This window comes from Pelophylax lessonae, assembly GCF_965119305.1.
Source record: "Pelophylax lessonae genome assembly, chromosome: 5".
NCBI lineage: Eukaryota > Metazoa > Chordata > Amphibia > Anura > Ranidae > Pelophylax > Pelophylax lessonae.
Window position 1 is genome coordinate 412,390,702 of NC_138772.1, and position 19,298 is coordinate 412,409,999.

Below are 19,298 nucleotides of genomic sequence, written 5' to 3' on the forward strand. Positions count from 1 at the left end.
TTTCTATGCTTCTCACACGTGTCCTGTCTGTTTACAAGCTAGGAGAGTGGCAGAAGTCTCAGAACGCCAGATAATTTTAACTTAGTATTTGTTATGAAAGTCTTGTGCAGCGGCCTGTGTACAATTGGAAGTGGGGTCCTGTTCTAACATCACTGCTGCTCCCAGCTGATAAACAGACAGGACAAGTGTAGGCAGCACAGGAACAGCGCTACAGTAAGGTGTCCTTTTATGAAACGGAGATGAGCAGTGATCCTGCTGATCACAGCTCATTTCTGATCATTCTCAGTTTATGAAACAGAAATGATCGCAGGAGAACATGTTCTCCGCTGATCATCTCTTCACATGGGAATCTGACATTGACTGACACAGAAATGGCCAGACTATGAAGCTGCGATCCCAGCACTTCACTGGCGATCTGTGCCAGAATTCACACTCCCGGGTTCACCAGCCTGGAGCTTGTGAAGCGGGGAGTGAAGACAGAATCGGGGGAGAACTGAGGGGGAAAAAGGAAGATTATGGACTTCCTTCTTCCTCGTTCAGACCCCCCAACACAGTAATCATGTCCCCCTGCCATATTTATGTATATATATACATGTATATATATACACACAAACATGTAGATATATATTTAATGTGTATATATATATACAATGTATGTGTGTGTGTATTCAGTGTATATATATACATATTTATGTAAGGGGACTATTATTTATAACCTCGTGTACTCAGCAGTGATAATTTATCTCTGCTTGTTAAAGCGCGCGAGGGATTTTCATACTACTGTAATCTCGCTTTGTCTCACGAGATTACAGACGCTCCATTGACTTCTACACAGATCTCCGAGAAAACCGTTCTCCTCTGATCACCCTGGGCGAACTGAAGTTCTCCCATTCATAAAAGGGGTGCCAGATGTGATCATTTTCCCCGGAGAACTGTAGAGAAGCCAATGGAGAAAAAAATTCACCCGTTCATAAAAGGACACCTAAGTGTGCCTGTGCTGTTCTGTGTTAAAGTGACATGCCCCTTCCTCTGTATTCAGAGTGACAGCACTTTTGTGCTGGAAAAGGATACAAGAGTGACATAGGTCAGGTGCCCAAGATGTGGAGGAGCTTGGGGAACACTGTGACACATACTGGATCTCAGCTTCTAAAGCTTCCGGAAAGATGGGACAAAGTGTTACAGTATGCACCTTTTACCCTAGGGGACCGGAGCATCAAATCTATGATGTGATGGTTCTTCCTTAAGAATAATCTTGGAATAAATGCACACATATTTTGCATATTTTAGTTTTAATAAAAGTTTACTATTATTTCATATTCTGATTAAAGTAAGCACTAAGAAAACAAAAACACATGTTCACACACACACACACACACACACACACACATAAAATGAAATGTTCCAATAAAAATAATTATAATACTGTGCAATTAGACGTAGCGCAACGTGCTTGGCTTAGCAGCATGGAATGAGAGACCTCTTTGGTGCAACCATAATGTTACTGGAAGCTCCTTCACCCACAAGACACACATGAAGTGCTTTTCTTTGGTTCTTGTAAGTTCACCAAATTTTGATTGATCAACGTTGACGATCTCTAAAAAAGAAACCAAACAAGCAGTATGATTTCCTTGGTGAGGTAAACATTAGAGTAATATTTAAGAATGGCTGTATTGGCCAACTTGGAACATTCTTGGAGGAGTTTGAACTCCATTGTTACAGTTCAGTGAGATTAATGTAAAAATGTCCAACAATTATCTATAATAGGTCAGACAAGGCAACTTTGTTTTTTTAATTTCGTTTTTGTAGAAACTGTATCAAACACCCAAGCCCCTTGAAAAACCAAAAGTATAAAGTACACTGAAACATATGATCCTACTGATTATTAGGACTCATTCACATTTTGCTGTTTTTGTATTAAAGTGTGTTACATGTGAACATTAGGGATGGGATGAACCCCCCCCTGTTCGGTTCGCAGCAGAACTCCCAAAAAGGGGAAATGTTCTAACCCGAACAGCAAACCCTATTTAAGTCTGTAGGAGCCAAAACAGGAAAAATCCAAAGTGCCCGTTTAAAGGCTTATATGCAAGTAATTGGCCATAAAAGGGGTATGGGGTCTGGATACTGCCCTGGGGGACATGTATCAATACTTTTTTTTTTTTTTTTTTTAAACAATCGTTTTTTCAGGAGCAATGATTTTAATTATGCAACAATGAAAGTGAAAAATTTCTCTAAATATTGTACCTGGGGGTCCCCTTAATATGCCTGTGAAGTGGCATGCATAAAACTTGCTACAGCAAAAATGACATTTCTAAAGAAGAAAAAAACAACTCAAATTCCCTTTACAATGACTTGCGGTTACAATTGCCGAGCCCCCCTTCCTGAACCATACCAGGTCACATGCCCTCAACATGGGGGAGAGGGTGCCCCCCAACACAAAGCACCTTGACCCCATGTTGATGGGGACAAGAGCCTCCTCTCGACAACCCTGGGCTGTGGTTGTCGGGGTCTGCGGGCGGGGGACTTATCACAATCTGGAACAAGGGGGCCCCAGATCCGGCCCCCCCCCATGTGAATAGGTATCGGGTACATCATACCCCTACCCATTCACCAAAAAAGTGTCAAAAAGTAATACCAAAAGAAACTATTTTTAAAAAGGCCTTTATTAAAAAAAAAAAAAAAGTTGTCTTCGATGTAAATCCATTGTCGACGACCTGAAAATCAGAAAAAAAATAAAAACGCTCTTGCCTCCTGGGAGCGTCCAACTGTATGCCCGCTCTATGCTTTGACATTCCTTAACCGGTTGCCGACTGCTCACAGTATATTTACTGCGGCAGTCAGCCCCGGCCAGGCAGAGTGACGTAGGTCTACGTCGCTCGCCTGTCACTCCTTTTAGAGCCAATAGCGGGCGAGCGCGCGCCCGCCGAGGCTCGTTCACAAAGGAGTGCGGGCGTGTGACCGGCGGACCCGATGTCCGCCGGTCACACTACGATCGCCGGTACAGCGGGAGAAAGACAGAGCGGCTTATGTAAACAAGCCGCCTGTCATTCTCCCCTGTGTAAAAATGAAGATCAGACGGTTCTACTATGTAGAACCGTTGATCTTTGTTTTTACACTAGGAGACCTGTCCCCCTACAGTTAGAATCACGCCCCTAGGACACACTTAACCCCTCCCTGTCCAATACAGTTAACCCCTTCCCTGCCAGTGTCATTTTTGCAGTAACAGTGCATATATATAGCACCGATTACTGCAGTAATGTTGCTGGTACCCCCAAAAGTGTCAAAACTGTCAGTCAAGGGTCCGATCTGTCCGCCGCAATGTCGCAGTACCGCAAAAAAAATCGCAGATCGCCGCCATTACTCGTTAAAAAAAAAACACCAAAAATGACAAAAATCTTTCCCTTTGTTAGTAAACGCGATAACTTTTGCGCAAACCAATCAAAATACGCTTTTTGCGATTTTTTTTACCAAACATATGTAGCGTAAAACAATTTGGCCAAAAATGTTAAAAAATTTTGATTTTTACATTTTTTTTGGGGGGAATTTCATATAAAAAAAAGTGAAAAATATTGTTATTTTTGCAAAAATTACGCTCTTTTTTTGTTTATAGCGCATGATCAAAAAATTGCACAGGTGATCAAATACCACCAAAAGAAAGCTCTGTTTGTGGGAAAAAAAGGACGTGAAATTCGTTTAGGTACAGCATCGCACGACCGCCCAATTGTCCGTCAAAGTCACGCAGTAAAAAATCGCAAAAAACCCCCTGGTCAGGAAGGGGGGTAAAATCTTCCGGGGCTTAAGTGGTTAAATAGGCAAGGGCAGGGCCACCCTTCTACACCACCCAGTGGCACTGCCCCTTTGGATGTCCCGTAAGGTCACGTGACATCAGAAGGAAACGACCCCGTGCCATTTTATCAGTTGTTAAGGATGCTGCCGCCGGCTCCCCGGCCCAGCTCCTTAACAACCAGCTTACAATGCACCCTGACTGGGCAAAGCTTTGCACAATCAGGGCTTTGCCCAATCAGGGCACAACATGCACTGTGTAGCGCTCAGTGCATTGCAGGGTGTTCGTTGGGACGAACACCCTGCAAATTTGGGTGTTTGTCATATGGCCGAACAGGCAAATGTTTAGCCCAAACTCATGCTTGGGCCGAACTGTTCATCCATCCTAGTTAGCATGTGTTGCCTTAAGGCAGTCTATTGATTTTGACTGGGCTGCCAATGCACAAGAATGGGCAAAAAATGGACATGCAGTATTTTTCTCAGCCCACCACAATGCACAGTAGTGCGTTACCTTGCATTGTGGTATGCTGAAAATGCATGTGTGTCAGAGCTGCTTTGCCTAACTAATTCTTATATAGGATTATATACATACGATGCTGGTGTAACACTCAAATACTGACATAAGAAGGCACCAATGCATGTGTTTTTCTGTTGTGAAGTTTTTTTTGATAAACAGTTTTAAATATGTAAGTTTGCTCTGTACAACTGAGCTGGTAATGGAAATTTTAGGCATGCATGCATGCATGCTCCCATACTTCAGTGTGTTTTGTAAAAAGGAGGTATACTGTAAGTCACTATCATTGCTCTTAAGTCAAGGACAACATATCCAAATCTCAGTGTCACTTCTCAATCATTTTTCAAAGGCAAGACAAAGACAGTTCCCTGTAGGAAGTATTGAATATGATATGTCACTTCAGGGTCAGTGGTTTTGATCATAACCAAAGCAAGCGTTGTCTGAAATCTAGATTGTAACTAAAACAAAGGAACTAGCATATTCTTCACAGAAGCCTGGAAAGGTAAGAGCAGGTCCCTAGGAGATGGGTAGAAGCTCATGCTGTTGTCAGTCCTGGGAATTCATACGGCCATCTGTGTTAATAATTTAATAAGGAATATGATATACAATTTGTATAGAAACGACAATGTGAATGGCAGCCAGTCAAGGAAAAGTATGGTGCTCCTAAAAGCGCATTGTGTGAGGTAGTCTTGAGGTAACATGGGGATTTTGTTAATCTGTCTAGAGCAACCTTTCTCAAATTTATTACCCCATAGGAACACTTGTAATAATTTTCAGGTCTCAAGGAACCCCTGTTAAGATTAGTCCATTGGTGGTCATTGTGGGAATGCCCCTTACATTGGTGGTGGCCAGCAGGAAGAATACTCCCCCTACACTAATAGCCAGAATGCCACCCTTCCAGTTATGCCTCTGCCAAGTGGTGTTGGACCTGGAACAATGCAGGCACCTTCACATTGAAGGTCAAGTTGGGCACAGTTCAAGGAACCCCTGGGCACCTCTGGAGGCAACGAACCACGGCTAAAAATGGCTGGGTTAGAGAATTGTGAGAGGGTTTTACCCCTTTGACAGAATGCAAAGATCAGTCACAGTCTACCCAAGAATAAGGCAGGAGCATAAGTATCATACTCCCTATGTGAAGGTGTAAGACATTGGACAATGAAGGTCCATCCCGCGGTCACAGACAAAGGATAGCCACCTTATTGTTATCTGTGTACACTTGGCATGGTGGAGCTGGAAGGCAAATCAATGTGTGCCATATGGGCAAGGTCCATAAATTCCATGGGGTGTCAGTGAACAAAGGATTTGCCCACTTTCCTAATTTAGAGGTGGAAAGGAATGCCTATCTACACTGCATGTTTTGTTGTTATAGATGGTTTAGAAGGTAGCCCCATCCAAAGTGATAGGTCCCATCTCTTCAGCTGTCCTCATACTTTCCTACTTTGTGCAAACTTATCACAACAATGAGGTCTCATGGCAACCAAGCTGGGTTGTGGCTTTTAGGGCTCAGGGTTTTGTGAGTCCCATTGATTTCAAGGTCTACAGCATCTGAGATGCTTAGCAGCTTACAAAAGGTTCCATCAGGAGAAATTCAGAACTAGTTGACTCCGTCAACCCCAGGATCCTACAGTTGGTCCAGTGGTTTGTTTTCAATGTTGTCATGGGATTCTTGGACATCTAAGCCATATTCCCTGGATTGCTATAGCATCAGTTAGTATACAGCAGGATATTTCAAGTTCAGTAATTGTGGAATGAATTGTATGTATATCAGCCTTCAGGGACTGAATGTCATATTTGTAACTAGATTCAAGCCATTGGACATGGACGAAGTTCTCCTTTGTAAGCCTAATGAGGATTAACTCCAACTGGAGCGACAACTAGCATCGTATCTCTTTGCAGAAACCAAACTTATCATAGCAAGAGCCTGGAAAACCCCAATTCTCAGTTTCGAGGCAGTCAAGCATTAAATGACATTATGGTCAATGAAAAAAGAACTGCCATTATACATGACACCCATAAAAAATTCCTCAGAGTCTGGCAGCCCTGGATATCCTATGCGCAACCGTCATGCTTTGATAAACTCCTTTTGTCTATCTGAGGAATCTAAGCCATTGTCTCCTGAGGCCTTTTTATCTTTATCATTTCTTTCTTCTCTTTCCCTACCCTTCCTGGGATTTTCCCCTTGTCTCCGGCTCACCTGTTCTTCTTTTCCTTTTATTCTGTGTTTCTTTTTAAACCACATGTAAACCTATTAAGCCTTTAGATTGTGACCTGGTTATGACGTTATTGAGCTTACAGTGTTCTCACTGTGGAATCACACATTTTTTAATATCATCACTGGCATGTCATTTTGCTGATTGTAATGATGTGCAGTTCTGATTTACTTATTTACTTTGTTAAAAGAATCCACATTAATGTTATGTTTGAAATCCCCATATATGCAAACATATTGTATGTTTTGAATTGTCATCCTATCGGCTCTGTTATGTATGATTTCAAGATAATAAAGCCTTTTGTAAAATAATTACTGCTAGGTGTCACTAAATATACTGTATTCCCTCATGGGTTTCCCCAGAACTTTTTTCAGGGGGGGGCATCATTTTAAGGTCACCCATGCTCTGCCCCTTTATGACAATGTCATAAAGGTGACATCAGTCCCCATGCGAGCCACGATCCATAAGTATTTATTTTTACAGGGCAAACAGCAGAAAGTATTTTTAAAGCGTTTGTTCACCTAACAAAAAATGTTGATCCTGTTCCCTTAAAGCATGTTATACAGCACAGTGTTTGTGCTGTGTAATTTGGCCCTTTCTATCACCTAAAATACCTGGCTGATCCTGGCTGGCTATGTCCCCCCCCCCACTGTACACTGACCACGGTATACCATGGCTGCTGAGCCCTGACACCGTGGTCAGTCTATGTGCCTCCATCACCTGCAGCCCTCCTGTCTTCCTCTATCTTCTCTCCCCCCTCCCTCCCTGCCTGTCTGTTGCTGTGTCAGTGCCCACTTCCTCCCCTCTTGCTGCTGTAGTTTAATTTAACCACTTTAGCCCAGGAGGATTTGGTTGCTCAATGACCAGGCCCTATTTTGCGATTCGGCACTGCATGACTTTAACTGACAATTGCGCGGTTGTGCAAAGCTATACCCAAATTAAATTGACATCTTTTTTCCCCACAGACAGAGCTTTCTTTTGGTGGTATTTGATCACCTGTGCGATTTTTATTTTTTGCGCTATAAACATAAAAAGAGCGTCGAATTTGAAAAAATAACAATATTTTTCAATTTTTTTATATGAAATTTTCAAAAAAATGTAAAAATCTAAATTTTTTAACATTTTAGGCCAATTTGTTTTCTGCTACATATTTTTGTTAAAAAAATTGCAATAAACGTATTTATGTCATTTTTATTGTTTTTTTAAAACTAGTAATGGCGGCGATCTGCGATTTTTTTTGCGGGACTGCAACATTGCAGGCGGACAGATCGTACCCCTAACTGACATTTTTGACACTTTTGGGGGTACCAGTGACATTACTACAGTAATCAGTGCTATAAATATGCACTGTTACTGTAAAAATGACACTGGCAGGAAAGGGGTTAACTTTACTGGTGATCGAGGGGTTAAGTGTGTCCCCAGGTGTGTGATTCTAACTGCCAGGGGGCGTGGCTTGTGAGATCATCACAGACACATGCGATCCTATATAGCAGGATCGCATAGCCTCTGTGGTAATCTAAGGGAGAATGACAGATGGCTGTGTTTACATCAGCCATCTGTCTTTCTCCCTCTGCTGTGGAAGATCTCGAGTGGCCGGCGGCCATCGGAGCTGCCAGTCACATGCTCTGGCTCCTCAGGGAACGAGCGGGGGCCCCTCACAGGCGCCTGAGCGAGCGACGTAGCGGTATGCCGCTTTGCCCAGCAGCGGCAGAGTGCTGCAGTATATGTACGGTGGGCGGGGTGGAAGTGGTTAAAGTATCATATTCTGTCTACAGTCCGTTTAATAATCCTGTGTGCCCCTGTGTCTGTGTTTTATAAAAATCAGCTGTTTTTTACCAGTTTTCAAAATGTAGATTGCAGTTTAAGTCACCCGCCGCCTCTCTCTTCCTCTCGGCCTCTCCTCCTCTATTCCTGACTAATGTCAGCTGGGAATCCTCGGCCCCGCCCACTGCAGGCCGCTGTCAGATTGGGGAGAGGAGAGAGTCGGCGGGTCACATGAGCGGTGATCGGCGCTCTGAAAACCGGTGAAGAACGGCTTATATTTTTAAAACACATGCACAGATACAGGGGCATGGGCACACTGGATTATTAAACAGACCAGACAGGGTGGTATAATGCTGCTTAACAACCACTTTAAAGGGGATGTTGAGATTCCAGGGGGGGCACTTGCCCCCCCCATTGCACCCCCTTGTGGACGCCCATGATTCCCCTACAACCACAACTTCATCTATCACTATCTATTGCTTTAAACAGTAGCCTTTACATGCCTTAGCATGGCTTGCTCACTATTCGGGGTTGGGAATAAAAACAGATATTCAAAATTCTGTTTCTATAAATTGGTGTTTACTTACCTTTTCATAAATTGCATTTGACAAACTGAGGAATGCTTTGTCAATATTGATATATTCTTTAGCACTTGTCTCAAAAAATGGTATGCCATACTCCCAAGCAAGCTGAAAAAAATATAAACAGTGAATATATGAGATGTTTTAACAGAGAGGCATACAAAGTAATAGTACAGTTCTTAGCATGTCTTACAATAATGCATTTAGCTGAAATCTGGGATATTGTGTAAATATAAGTCATGTGTATTCGTACCTGAATATTGGTATGTTTTGTGTATCTCTTCCAGATTTGTGCAGTAATTCATCACAAAAACCTTGCCTCTGTGCAGGAGCACACTGTCAGTGCTGCGCTCTCTCCTTGTGCAGGATGACTGGTCTTATATCCGCACCTCTAGCATCATCATCTGCAGGCAGCCTGTAGTAGGTTGCAAGTTATGTAAAGCACATTGATGATATCTCTGCTACTTTTATATAATAATAACTGGGTTTGCAAATGTGTTTGGTACACATAATAAGGATTTATATCCTCTGTGGCTATTGAGGAATATACTAAATCTAAATGAATGTTTTGTGCCTGGAGTTTAGCTTTAAGCAACATTATATAGACCTGACATTTTGGACATTGATACCTCATTTAAAGAGATTTTGTCACTTCTTAACCTAAATTATTTGTTACATGGACACTCTCACCTTGCCCGCTCTGTGCAAAAGGCGCCCCCCGCCCTGACCCACTAATATTGCCAGTGCTCCATTGCTGTTTCTTCCTCCATCATAGCTGGCTCTAAAATCCCCAGTGTCCTCTGGTGTTGAATGGCATGATAATGTCTCTTCCTCAGTCATGTGCTCTGGGCCTAGCAACTGGCTGATAGCCCTAAGCTCTGTCACATGGAAGAAAGTCACATCCTTTAAATTACTCAGAAGCACCAGGTTTGTTTTGTTGCTAAAACAGCATAATGGGGTCGGGGGGGGCGTGGGGGGGGGTGCTTTGCACAGACACTGGCACTTTGTGTGAACTAGGCAATGTGACAGTGTCTATTTTAATAGGTTGTTAGTTATATGAAATAAACACATTCATAGGTGTAGCCCACTGCATTAGGGTGTGCGCCCCAAAGCTCAAACACACACGCATGTGTCTCAGTAGGGCAGTAAGTGGTGCCAGTAGAGCAGAGGATGATGTCAGGAAAGCAACAGTGTCAGTAGAGCAGTGGATGGTGTCAGTAGGACAGTGGACAGTGTCAGTCAGTAGAGCAGTGAATGGTGTCTGTAGGGCAGTAGACTTTGTCAATAGGGCAGAGGATGGTGACAGTAGAGCAGTGTACAGTGTCAGTATGACAGTGGATCGTGTCAGTCAGTGGAGCAGTGTATGGTGTCAGTAGGGCAGCAAATTTTTCAGTAGGGCAGAGAGCAGTGTCAGTAGAGTAGTGGACAGGGTCAGTAGGGCAGTGGACAGCTTCAGTAGGCGCTCAGTCGAATATCGTGATGACGAAACGTGTCAGGGCGTGAGTACGTGATCACAGTGGCAACCAGACACCTCACAAGCTACACGGGAATCACCGCGACGGGCGATGAGAGCTTGGCGGTCTCAGGGAGTTGCCTGTATCTTGAATATCATTTCAGATGTTACATGTGTGCAATATTTTTTGTGATTGTAAGTGCATTATATGAGGGGAGAGGAGAACTTTTATTCAATAAACTGTTTTTTAGCGATATTACACTATTAATCCCCTTCTCTCTTTTTCTACAATCACTGCATAGGAGCCTCTGCTACTAGAAACTCTGACGACACTCCGAGTGAGATCAAACGTTTGAAAAGCAGGTGATCAAGGCTTGCAAGAGTATGGTGGTGTGGAGGCTGACACCTGAAAGCTAGTGTTTTCCGATTATAAGCGCATTTGACCGTAGGTTCTGGTGAGTGTCCAATGCTTTAGAGGGGACGCACAAGAGGTGTGGTGAAGGCGCATGGAGTGAAACATAATTTTAAACACACGGGTTAAAGAAATAATATTTAAAGTCTTAAGATCTATGGACTGATATCGACCTTTTAAGGACTTTGAATAGCGCTGCTAATGTTTCCTAGCATTATCTATTGATAAAGGTTACATATGTGTTTTAATTTAATTCTATTAATAGCAGCAGCTTTTGACTAATGTACATATTTGAGAGAAGAGTACTTAGGGATCTCTCTTTATATTAAGCGCTGGGTGAGGGGTTGTGTTTCCATCATTGCGGATTAATCTCTTTATTTTATTTTTATGGACAGCCTCAGTCGTTTTTTTTATTTTTAATATTATTATCTTTTTATTGTTTTTTACAATTGTATTTTTTTAATTATTTTCTACAATATTATTTCCTAACAATTTGTTATGAGCCCAGTTTGGAGGCTTTGGTGAAATATCAGGGGTATAAACAGACTTTTGAGACAGAGAAAGGGATTGAGGATAGAGATTCCCCTGCCCCTTTCTCTGCAGCCTCAGCTGCACTGGATAGTGAATGAATGGGAAGTGCTCTGTGCTGAGCTGCTTCTTGTTCATTCACAAACTTAAGCATAGTAAACACAGTTTTACTATACTTCATTTATGAATGGACACAGGATTGATTGCAATCAGTACCAATCACTTACTATGTTCATTCACAAAAGAAAGGGGCCAGTAAATGACATATAGGAGCACCTCAAAAAATTTATTTATTTCAGTAATTTAATTCAAAAAGTAAAACTCATATATTATATAGATTCATTACACACAGAATAATATATTTCAAGCATTTATATCTTTTATTTTGATGTTTATGGCTTACATACTTACAGCTGGTGCAACCCCCAAAATTCAGTATCTCAGAAAATTTGAATATTACACAAGACCATAAAAAAAGGATTTTAAATACAGAAATATTGACTTACTAAAAAGTATGTCCATGTACAATATAGTAAGCACTCAATACTTGGTCGGCCATGGAGGCGATCAGCCTCTGGCACTGCTGAGGTGTTATTGAAGTCCAAGTTACTTTGATAGAGGCCTTCAGCTCATCTGCATTGTTGGGTCTGGGGTCTCTAATCTTCCTCTTGACAATGTCCTACAGATTCTGTATGGGGTTTAGGTCAGGAGAGTTTGCTGGCCAAACAAGCATAGTGATACCATGATCAATAAACCAGGTATAGGTACTTTTGGCAGTGTGGGCAGGTGCCAAGTCCTGCTGGAAAATGAAATCAGCATCTCCATAAAGCTGGTCAGCAGAGGGAAGCATGAAGTGCTCAAGAATTTCCTAGTGGAGGGCTGTGCTGATTTTGGATTTGATAAAACACAGTGGACCAACACCAGCAGATGGCATGGCTCCCCAAATCATTACTGACTGTGGAAACCTCACATTGGATCTCATGCAACTTGGATTCTGTGCCTTTCCGCTCTTCATCCAGAATCTGGAACCTTGATTTCCAAATGAAATGCAAAATTTACTTTAATCCAAAAAGAGGACTTTGGACCACTGAGAAACAGCCTAGTCCTTTTTCTCTAAGCCCACGTAAGAAGCTTCTGACGTTGTCTCTGGTTCAGGAGTGGCTTGACACAAGAAATTAGAGAGTTGTAGCCCATGTCCTAGATACGTCTGTATGTGGGGACTCTTGAAGCACTGACACCAGTCGTAGTCCACTCCTTATGAATCTCCCACAAATTCATGAATGGCCTTCGCTTCACAATCCTCTCAGGGCTGCAGTTATCCCTGTGGTTTGTGCACCGTTTTCTACCATACTTTTTCCTTCCACTCAACCTTCCATTAATATACTTAGATACAGCGCTCTGTGACCAGCCTGATTCTTTAGCAATGACCTTTTGTGACTTACCCTCCTTGTGGAGGGTGTCAATGAATATCTTCTTGACAACTGTCAAGTCAACAGTCTTCCCCATGATTGTGTAACCTACTGAACCAGTCTGAGAGACCATTTAAAGGCTCAGGAAACCTTTACAAGTGTCTACAATACTGATATTTTTTACAATATTCAAATTTTCTGAGATACCGAATTTTGGGTTTTCGCTAGCTGTAAGCCATAATCGTCAAAATAAAAGAAAGAAATAATTGAAATATATCACTCTGTGTGTAAATGATCAATATATGTGTTTTTTTGTTATTGAATTACTGAAGTAAATTAACCTTTTGGTGATATTGTAATTTTTTGAGTTGCACCTGTATTTGCCAGCCCCTACCCCACTCTACATCCCCTGCAGCAGTCAGTGGGAGAAGATAGTCAGCTTTGGGAGGCGGACAGCAGGGGGAATCCACGCTGCTTGAGAGTGATTAGAGTTTGCCCCGACACACTCACCTATGAACACATACATAAACATAGTCTAATTTACATCTGTGTGTTTTCATGAGACCTTCATCATTGAAGAAAGTACATTTAAGTTGCAGTATAGGTTTGATTATGAAGCAGTTCATATTTCAGTGTTGAAGGGTGGTGAAGTGTGCTCTATTGTGCACTCTCAAAGTCCTCCATCCAGCAGAACAGCAGTAGTGTAAGGTTGGGTTCACACAGGTCAAAATTGGAGCATGACAAGCAAGTGTGACCGGCTCTCAATGGAGCAGCTTCACGCAGAAGGGTCCTGTGCATTTTTGGCTCTGTTTCAGGTGCGAATTCAGGCAAAAATTCGGACCTGAATTGCACCTGAACCAGTGAACAGACTTGCACCGAACCCCAGGTACAAACCCATGGCCACATATTAGTGAACTCGGCTTTACGTCTTCATTTGGGATACATTATCACCACACTGAAAATGTACTTTGGGTGTTTTTTGCATGCAGAAAGCATAGCCGCAGTTCTGTTTAGAAATATAGTTGCCACCATTTTTTCCCATTTACTGCAATAAAGTTCTACCTTCTGACATATGTCCCATTTTCTAGACATGCATATGTATTTAGGTATCTTAAAGCCATTACTCATGTCACATGTGTATTAATAAAAAATGGTATTTCTTGCATTAATGTAACTATAATCTGTGCTTTGCTGTATAATCTGAAAGTATGACTGATTATATTTCTACTTGTACAGTGTGCTGGGACCTGTGGGGAGAGGAGATATCCAAGTAAAGCATGTTGGGACTTAAAGCTCTGAAGGGGCAAGATATATATCAGTGGGGAGTTTGTGACTTAGTCCTGCAGAAAATAGGGGTCACCAGTTATAGTGTGCTAGCCTACAGCACCTGGTATTCCCAGGCGGTCTCCCATCCAGGTACTAACCAGGCCCGACCCTGCTTAGCTTCCGAGAGCAGACGAGATCGGGCGCGTTCAGGGTGATGTGGCCGTAGTTACACGTAGTGTGCTGGCACTTGTAGTTACACGTAGTGTGCTGGCACTTTTAGTTACACAGAGACAGGACTTATCCTAGTGGAGTCTGTTTTTACTGGGTGAACAATGCATTTTGTCTGTTTAGTGTAGGCTGGAATCCTGTGGCATTACACTATATGAAGTGGATGTAATTAAACCTATATTCTATACCAGTCACTATAATATATATATAGCCTGTGAAAGTATATCATATTTACTTGTTTTGAACTTTTTTTTTTACATTTCTACTGTTACTTCCTGCCTTGTTGCCTAGGCAAATGATGTCATACATCTAAGGAGTCTTCAGGAGGGGAGGAGGGATTTTCTCATCCAAGAACGCCCTCCTTGTCTGCATGCTTGAGCTAAGGGCAGATGTATTCCAGGAAGTAAATGCTACATAAATTGTCTGCCCTTACTCAAGATGGCCATTGCCTGAAATGCTAGGGGGTGTTTTTGGGGTGATTTCTCAGTAAAATAAAGCATGGAGACATGGGTGGATGGTTGAGTTTTTTTTTTACTATTAAAATGAATTAAATATTTAATTAAATTAAAAAATCGCAATAAGCGTATTTTGATTGGTCTGCGCAAAAGTTATTGCATCTACTAACTACGGGAAATATTTATGTATTTTTATTGCTTTTTTGTTTTTTTTACTAGTAATGGCGGCGATCTGCGTTTTTTTGCGGGACTGGGACATTTCGGCGGACAAATCGGACCCCTGACTGACATTTTTGACACTTTTGGGGGGGACCAGTGACATTACTACAGTAATCAGTGCTAAAAATATGCACTGTTACTGTAATAATGACACTGGCAGGGAAGGGGTTAACATTGTGGGTGATCAAGGGGTTAAATGTGAGCCTAGGGGAGTGATTCTAACTGTGGGGGGGGGGGGCGTGGCTTCTGAAATGACCATAGAGACATGTGATCCTATATAGAAGGATCACATGGGCTCTATGATCATTACAGGGAGAAGAACGGTCAGCTGTATTTACAACAGCTGCCCATCCTTCTCTCTCAGCAGGGAGTGATTGTGGGTGTCAGGTGGCAATCGGAGCTGCCTGCTGCATCGGCTTCCCCGCTGACGAGTGGGGGGTCGCCCCCTAGCCTCGTGCTCGCGAGCACTGTACATGTACAGCGATTTGCCTGGGAGCGGCTGCCTGCCTCCGTATAATTGCTGCGGGCGGTCAGGAACAGGTTAAGAATGCACATTTTCGTGGGTATCTTGAGAGACGTGGTCAACACGTTTCGGCAGACATGGGAGCACTGGGAGAATTACATGTAGGTCTCCCTTGAGGGTTAGTTCTGTGGCTCCCGTCAAAATGCGGGTACACTCTTGTATCTCCGTCTCCTCGCTGGACCATTTTTCTTCTTTCCCTTTTCCTTCTCTACTCTAATCTGATTTTTTCACATTCCTGTTTTCTTTCTCTTTCCATTTCTTCCTCTTGTTTCTCTTTCTATTTATTATTCACTTCCGTCCCTGGTCTTGGGAATGAGGGATTGCTCCGGGTATTAGCGAGTTTGTGGCATTTATTATGTAGTGCTGACCTTAGAAGTAATCTTCATGATATGAGCTATGTTTATGATACCTCAGTGTTCAGGCACTTTGGACCTGATAATATATATTTTGTCCTCTAGGATAGTAGAGACGGGGACAGAAAAGTTGATGTTTGTCTTTGACTTCTGTTTTATTGGCCAGAGCCTTCTTGTTGGATCTGGTTTTGCTATTTGTACTGATTGTAATTTCAATGAAATGGTACCGTAGGCAGAACATATATACTATATAATAAATAATAAAATCAATAAAAAATTGGACTCAAAACTTGTGGTTACAATAGTAGGAGTATTTGAATAGTTAATTGAGTCCTGTGGAAAAGAGAAGGATTCTGATTCTGATGTCCCTGCTGCTGTTATGTCTTCTTCCTCTGATCCCTGCCGACTGACTCTGTTTAACTCTTCTTTTATAGGCAGCTACTCGTGCCAACATAGCCGTTTATTCAACATGACCAATCACAGGTAAGTACTTTAACTGAAGCATTTTTTATTTTAACAGCATTTAACTCAATGTCTTGCCTCTGCCCCATACATGGAGGGCGGGTACATTTCATGCCCTTCCCTCCATTTTCAAACTTTAATAAAAAATTGTGAAAGTAAAAAGAATGCACATTTTCACACAGTGTAATTGCAATTTTAATGCACCATGTGAAGAAAACTCGAAATCCAAAGGTTGCTTCTAAGTGTAAAGGATAGGAAGCTAGGAAATTCCCTTATATTTTTGCAAAGCCAACATCCCATCACTATAAGTCAAACTTTAAGCAGAGTTTGTCCAAAAAGCATTTTCTAATAGAAGTGCACATAGTATGAAAATGAGATCTTACGAAATTGTGGTCATAACGATTACTTGCTTCTACCCTAGTTCATTTAAACAAATTATCTATAGTAGTAGAAGTTACTATTACAGTGATAGTAAACTCTTCCTTCATTCTCTCAAGCCTAAATTCAGAGCCTCTGCAGTTTTCAAAGTACACACCTGGTGGCGCAATAGTACTCCATTCTTCACAGTTTGACAAGGCACAGTACAGTATTATGCCCATGATATTGAAAATCACAGATGAGGCAGCTACCTTATTTTCACTAACCTTCCAGCTTTTTACCACCTCCTAATAATGTCCTAAAGGAACATTACATGTTGTCATGTCAAATAATCATTTCATTTAGGACAAAATATACACTGCAGCCTGACATCAGCTGTCATTTGAGCTTCATCAAAGCCGTAACACACTTATCTATGGGAGGAAACTATTGTTTGTGGTGATCAGACAGTTGTATGATTTTTCATTTGTGTACCCAAATACTGGATAGCGAAATTTGGTCAAAGTTTTGGCCGTTCACGCATAATGAGAAAGATATTATCGAACAATTTCTTTACTCGTTCTTCCTGCCCATGTCTGTAGCAATCCATACTGTAGCAATCCATTAGTCAAATAACAATGAAACTTTTTTTTCAACAAGTTGGATTGTTCATCAGAATATGCTGTGGTCTGATCTCTGAACATGCATACATCTACAGATGACACAACAGCATAGTAATCTGAAAAGGAATCCTTTATATTGTCTGACAAATACATGGGCATACTGTATCTTGCACTCCATTCCCTATTGTGTTGTTGTATGAAGTGCATTAGCCTGCCCATCCAGCCACACCTTCGGTACTGCAGGTAGGTGCTGCCTGACAGGACTAATGAAGAACATATAAAGCAGAGAGAGAGGAATCCTGCTGTCGTAACCATCATTGTCTATGGCCAGATGTTGCCCATCCTCCATAAACATCTGTAGTGCCAGCAACCTTGCAGCAGATTTGCTATAGAATTGCAGGCCTATTTGCTCTAGTTCATTGCAATCATTTTTGGGTTTACCTTGGTCAATAAACCAATAACTGCTTTTATTAATGCTAAATGAACAGACATTGAGCTTTAAAGTGGTTGCAAAATGTTTTTTTTTTTAATTAAAATAATAAACGTTTTATGCTTACCTACTCTGTGCAATGGTATTGCATCGAGCAGCCCTGAACCTCCTCTTCCGCTGTCCCCCACCAGCATCTGGGCTCCTCTTCTTCTGTGCCACTTGCTATGGGGGCAGAAATGCTTTCTCGCTGCTGAGGCGGGCTGTGTGTGTCCATAGACACACCAAGCATGGCTCATCCCTCCCCCCGGCTCCCTCCTCACTGGATTTGATTGACAGCAGCAGGTGCCAATGGCTCCTTCTGCTTTCAGCAAAGCCCATGAGACCAGGAAGAGGGGAGAGAAGACCTGCAGCCAGGTACAATGATGGATTGATAAAGGTCTCAGGTAAGTGTTATGCAGGCCATGCATGGTTCAAATTCAGAATTAATTTTCTTTTGAAAATCAGAAATTTCTTGTGCTTTGTGATCCAATGATGCCATCATTGATTTCGACATTTGACCAACCAAGCCTTCAATTTCACCTCATGTTGCTACAGAAAAGAATCTTCTTTTCTTTTCAAGAATTTTATTTTTCCAGGAATTGTCTTTTCTTATGCTCATGCACATTTCTTTTTTTATTATATTTCTCACACAATTCTCCCATCATTCATTAGGAAATCATTCGTTTTTCAAAAAAATTTCAACATGCCTATACAATCAAATTTGATGGCTACACGAAAATCGGCCGTTGCTGCAGCCCACTAATGATGCGAAATTTGAATGAAAATTCTTAGATAAGATTCTCAAAAAAAAATTTATTTCGAAATTCATCCCACGTATGGCCGGCCTTAGGGAGGGAGAGGACGGGAACAGACATTGGGGAATTTTTACTAAAACGAATGTACTCAGAATCTGGTGCAGCTGTGCATGGTAGCCAATCAGCTTCTAACCTCAGCTTCTAAGCTTCTAAAGCCTAGTACACACGCAATGATTATCGGCCGACGGATCGTCCATATTTTGTCCAGAGTGGTGTTTTGTTGGTTGGAATGTGCCTAGACTGCACACGAATTTTCTCGCCAGACAAATTTCTACTTCAGAAGTGATGTCCTGTGTTGGATTGCTTTCTTTGTGTTCTTTCTTCATTGAGCATGCCCAGTCTTGCTCATTCGATTTTTCCCTGTCAAAATCTGTACTGACTGCACGAAAATCGGCCGTGTTTTGACGGCGGACAAAAATTTTATAGCCTGCACACCAGATTTTTTTCAACCGAAAAGTCGGAGTCGGTTGTCGGAAGCATCATACTAACAAGCCAAAATTCGGCAGATCGATTTTCGACGCGTGTGTACGAGGCTTTACCTAAGCTTTGGCAATAAATCCTGCAAGCTGATTGGTTTCCATGCAGAAATTATCCTGATTTTGTACTCTCCAGCTTTAGTAAATAAACCTTAATATCTTAATGCAGAAAACGTATTAGGGTAAAAAAAAAACCTTTAGGCTCATGCATACTGGACATTTGCTATCTCTCCTAGATGTTTTTTTCCCTGGCAGCAGTGCTTTGGTAGAAAAAAAGCTTAATACTTGTAAATGCCTGTAACGCATTTAGGCGCATCCTGCGCTTGGTGTTAATCCATTTCATTAGCCAGAATAATATTTTTTTCTGGCCATTGAGATTAATTGATGCTCAATCGCTAAAC

General features: G+C 41.9%; 1 protein-coding gene across 2 annotated transcripts in view; it reads right to left on the reverse strand.

Annotated features, from left to right (window-relative positions):
• Window positions 1–1,323: 1,323 nt before the first annotated feature.
• LOC309556165 (ras-related protein Rab-10-like) overlaps window positions 1,324–19,298 on the reverse strand; it is a 51,617-nt gene continuing 33,642 nt past the window's right edge. For both annotated transcript variants that reach the window (XM_082258526.1, XM_082258525.1), the window contains 2 exons: window positions 8,856–8,957; window positions 1,324–1,594 (listed from right to left, as the gene is read on the reverse strand). In XM_082258526.1, the coding sequence (XP_082114652.1) occupies window positions 1,514–1,594; window positions 8,856–8,957 (183 nt within the window). In that variant the 3' untranslated portion in view covers window positions 1,324–1,513. The remainder of the gene's footprint in view (window positions 1,595–8,855; window positions 8,958–19,298) is intronic.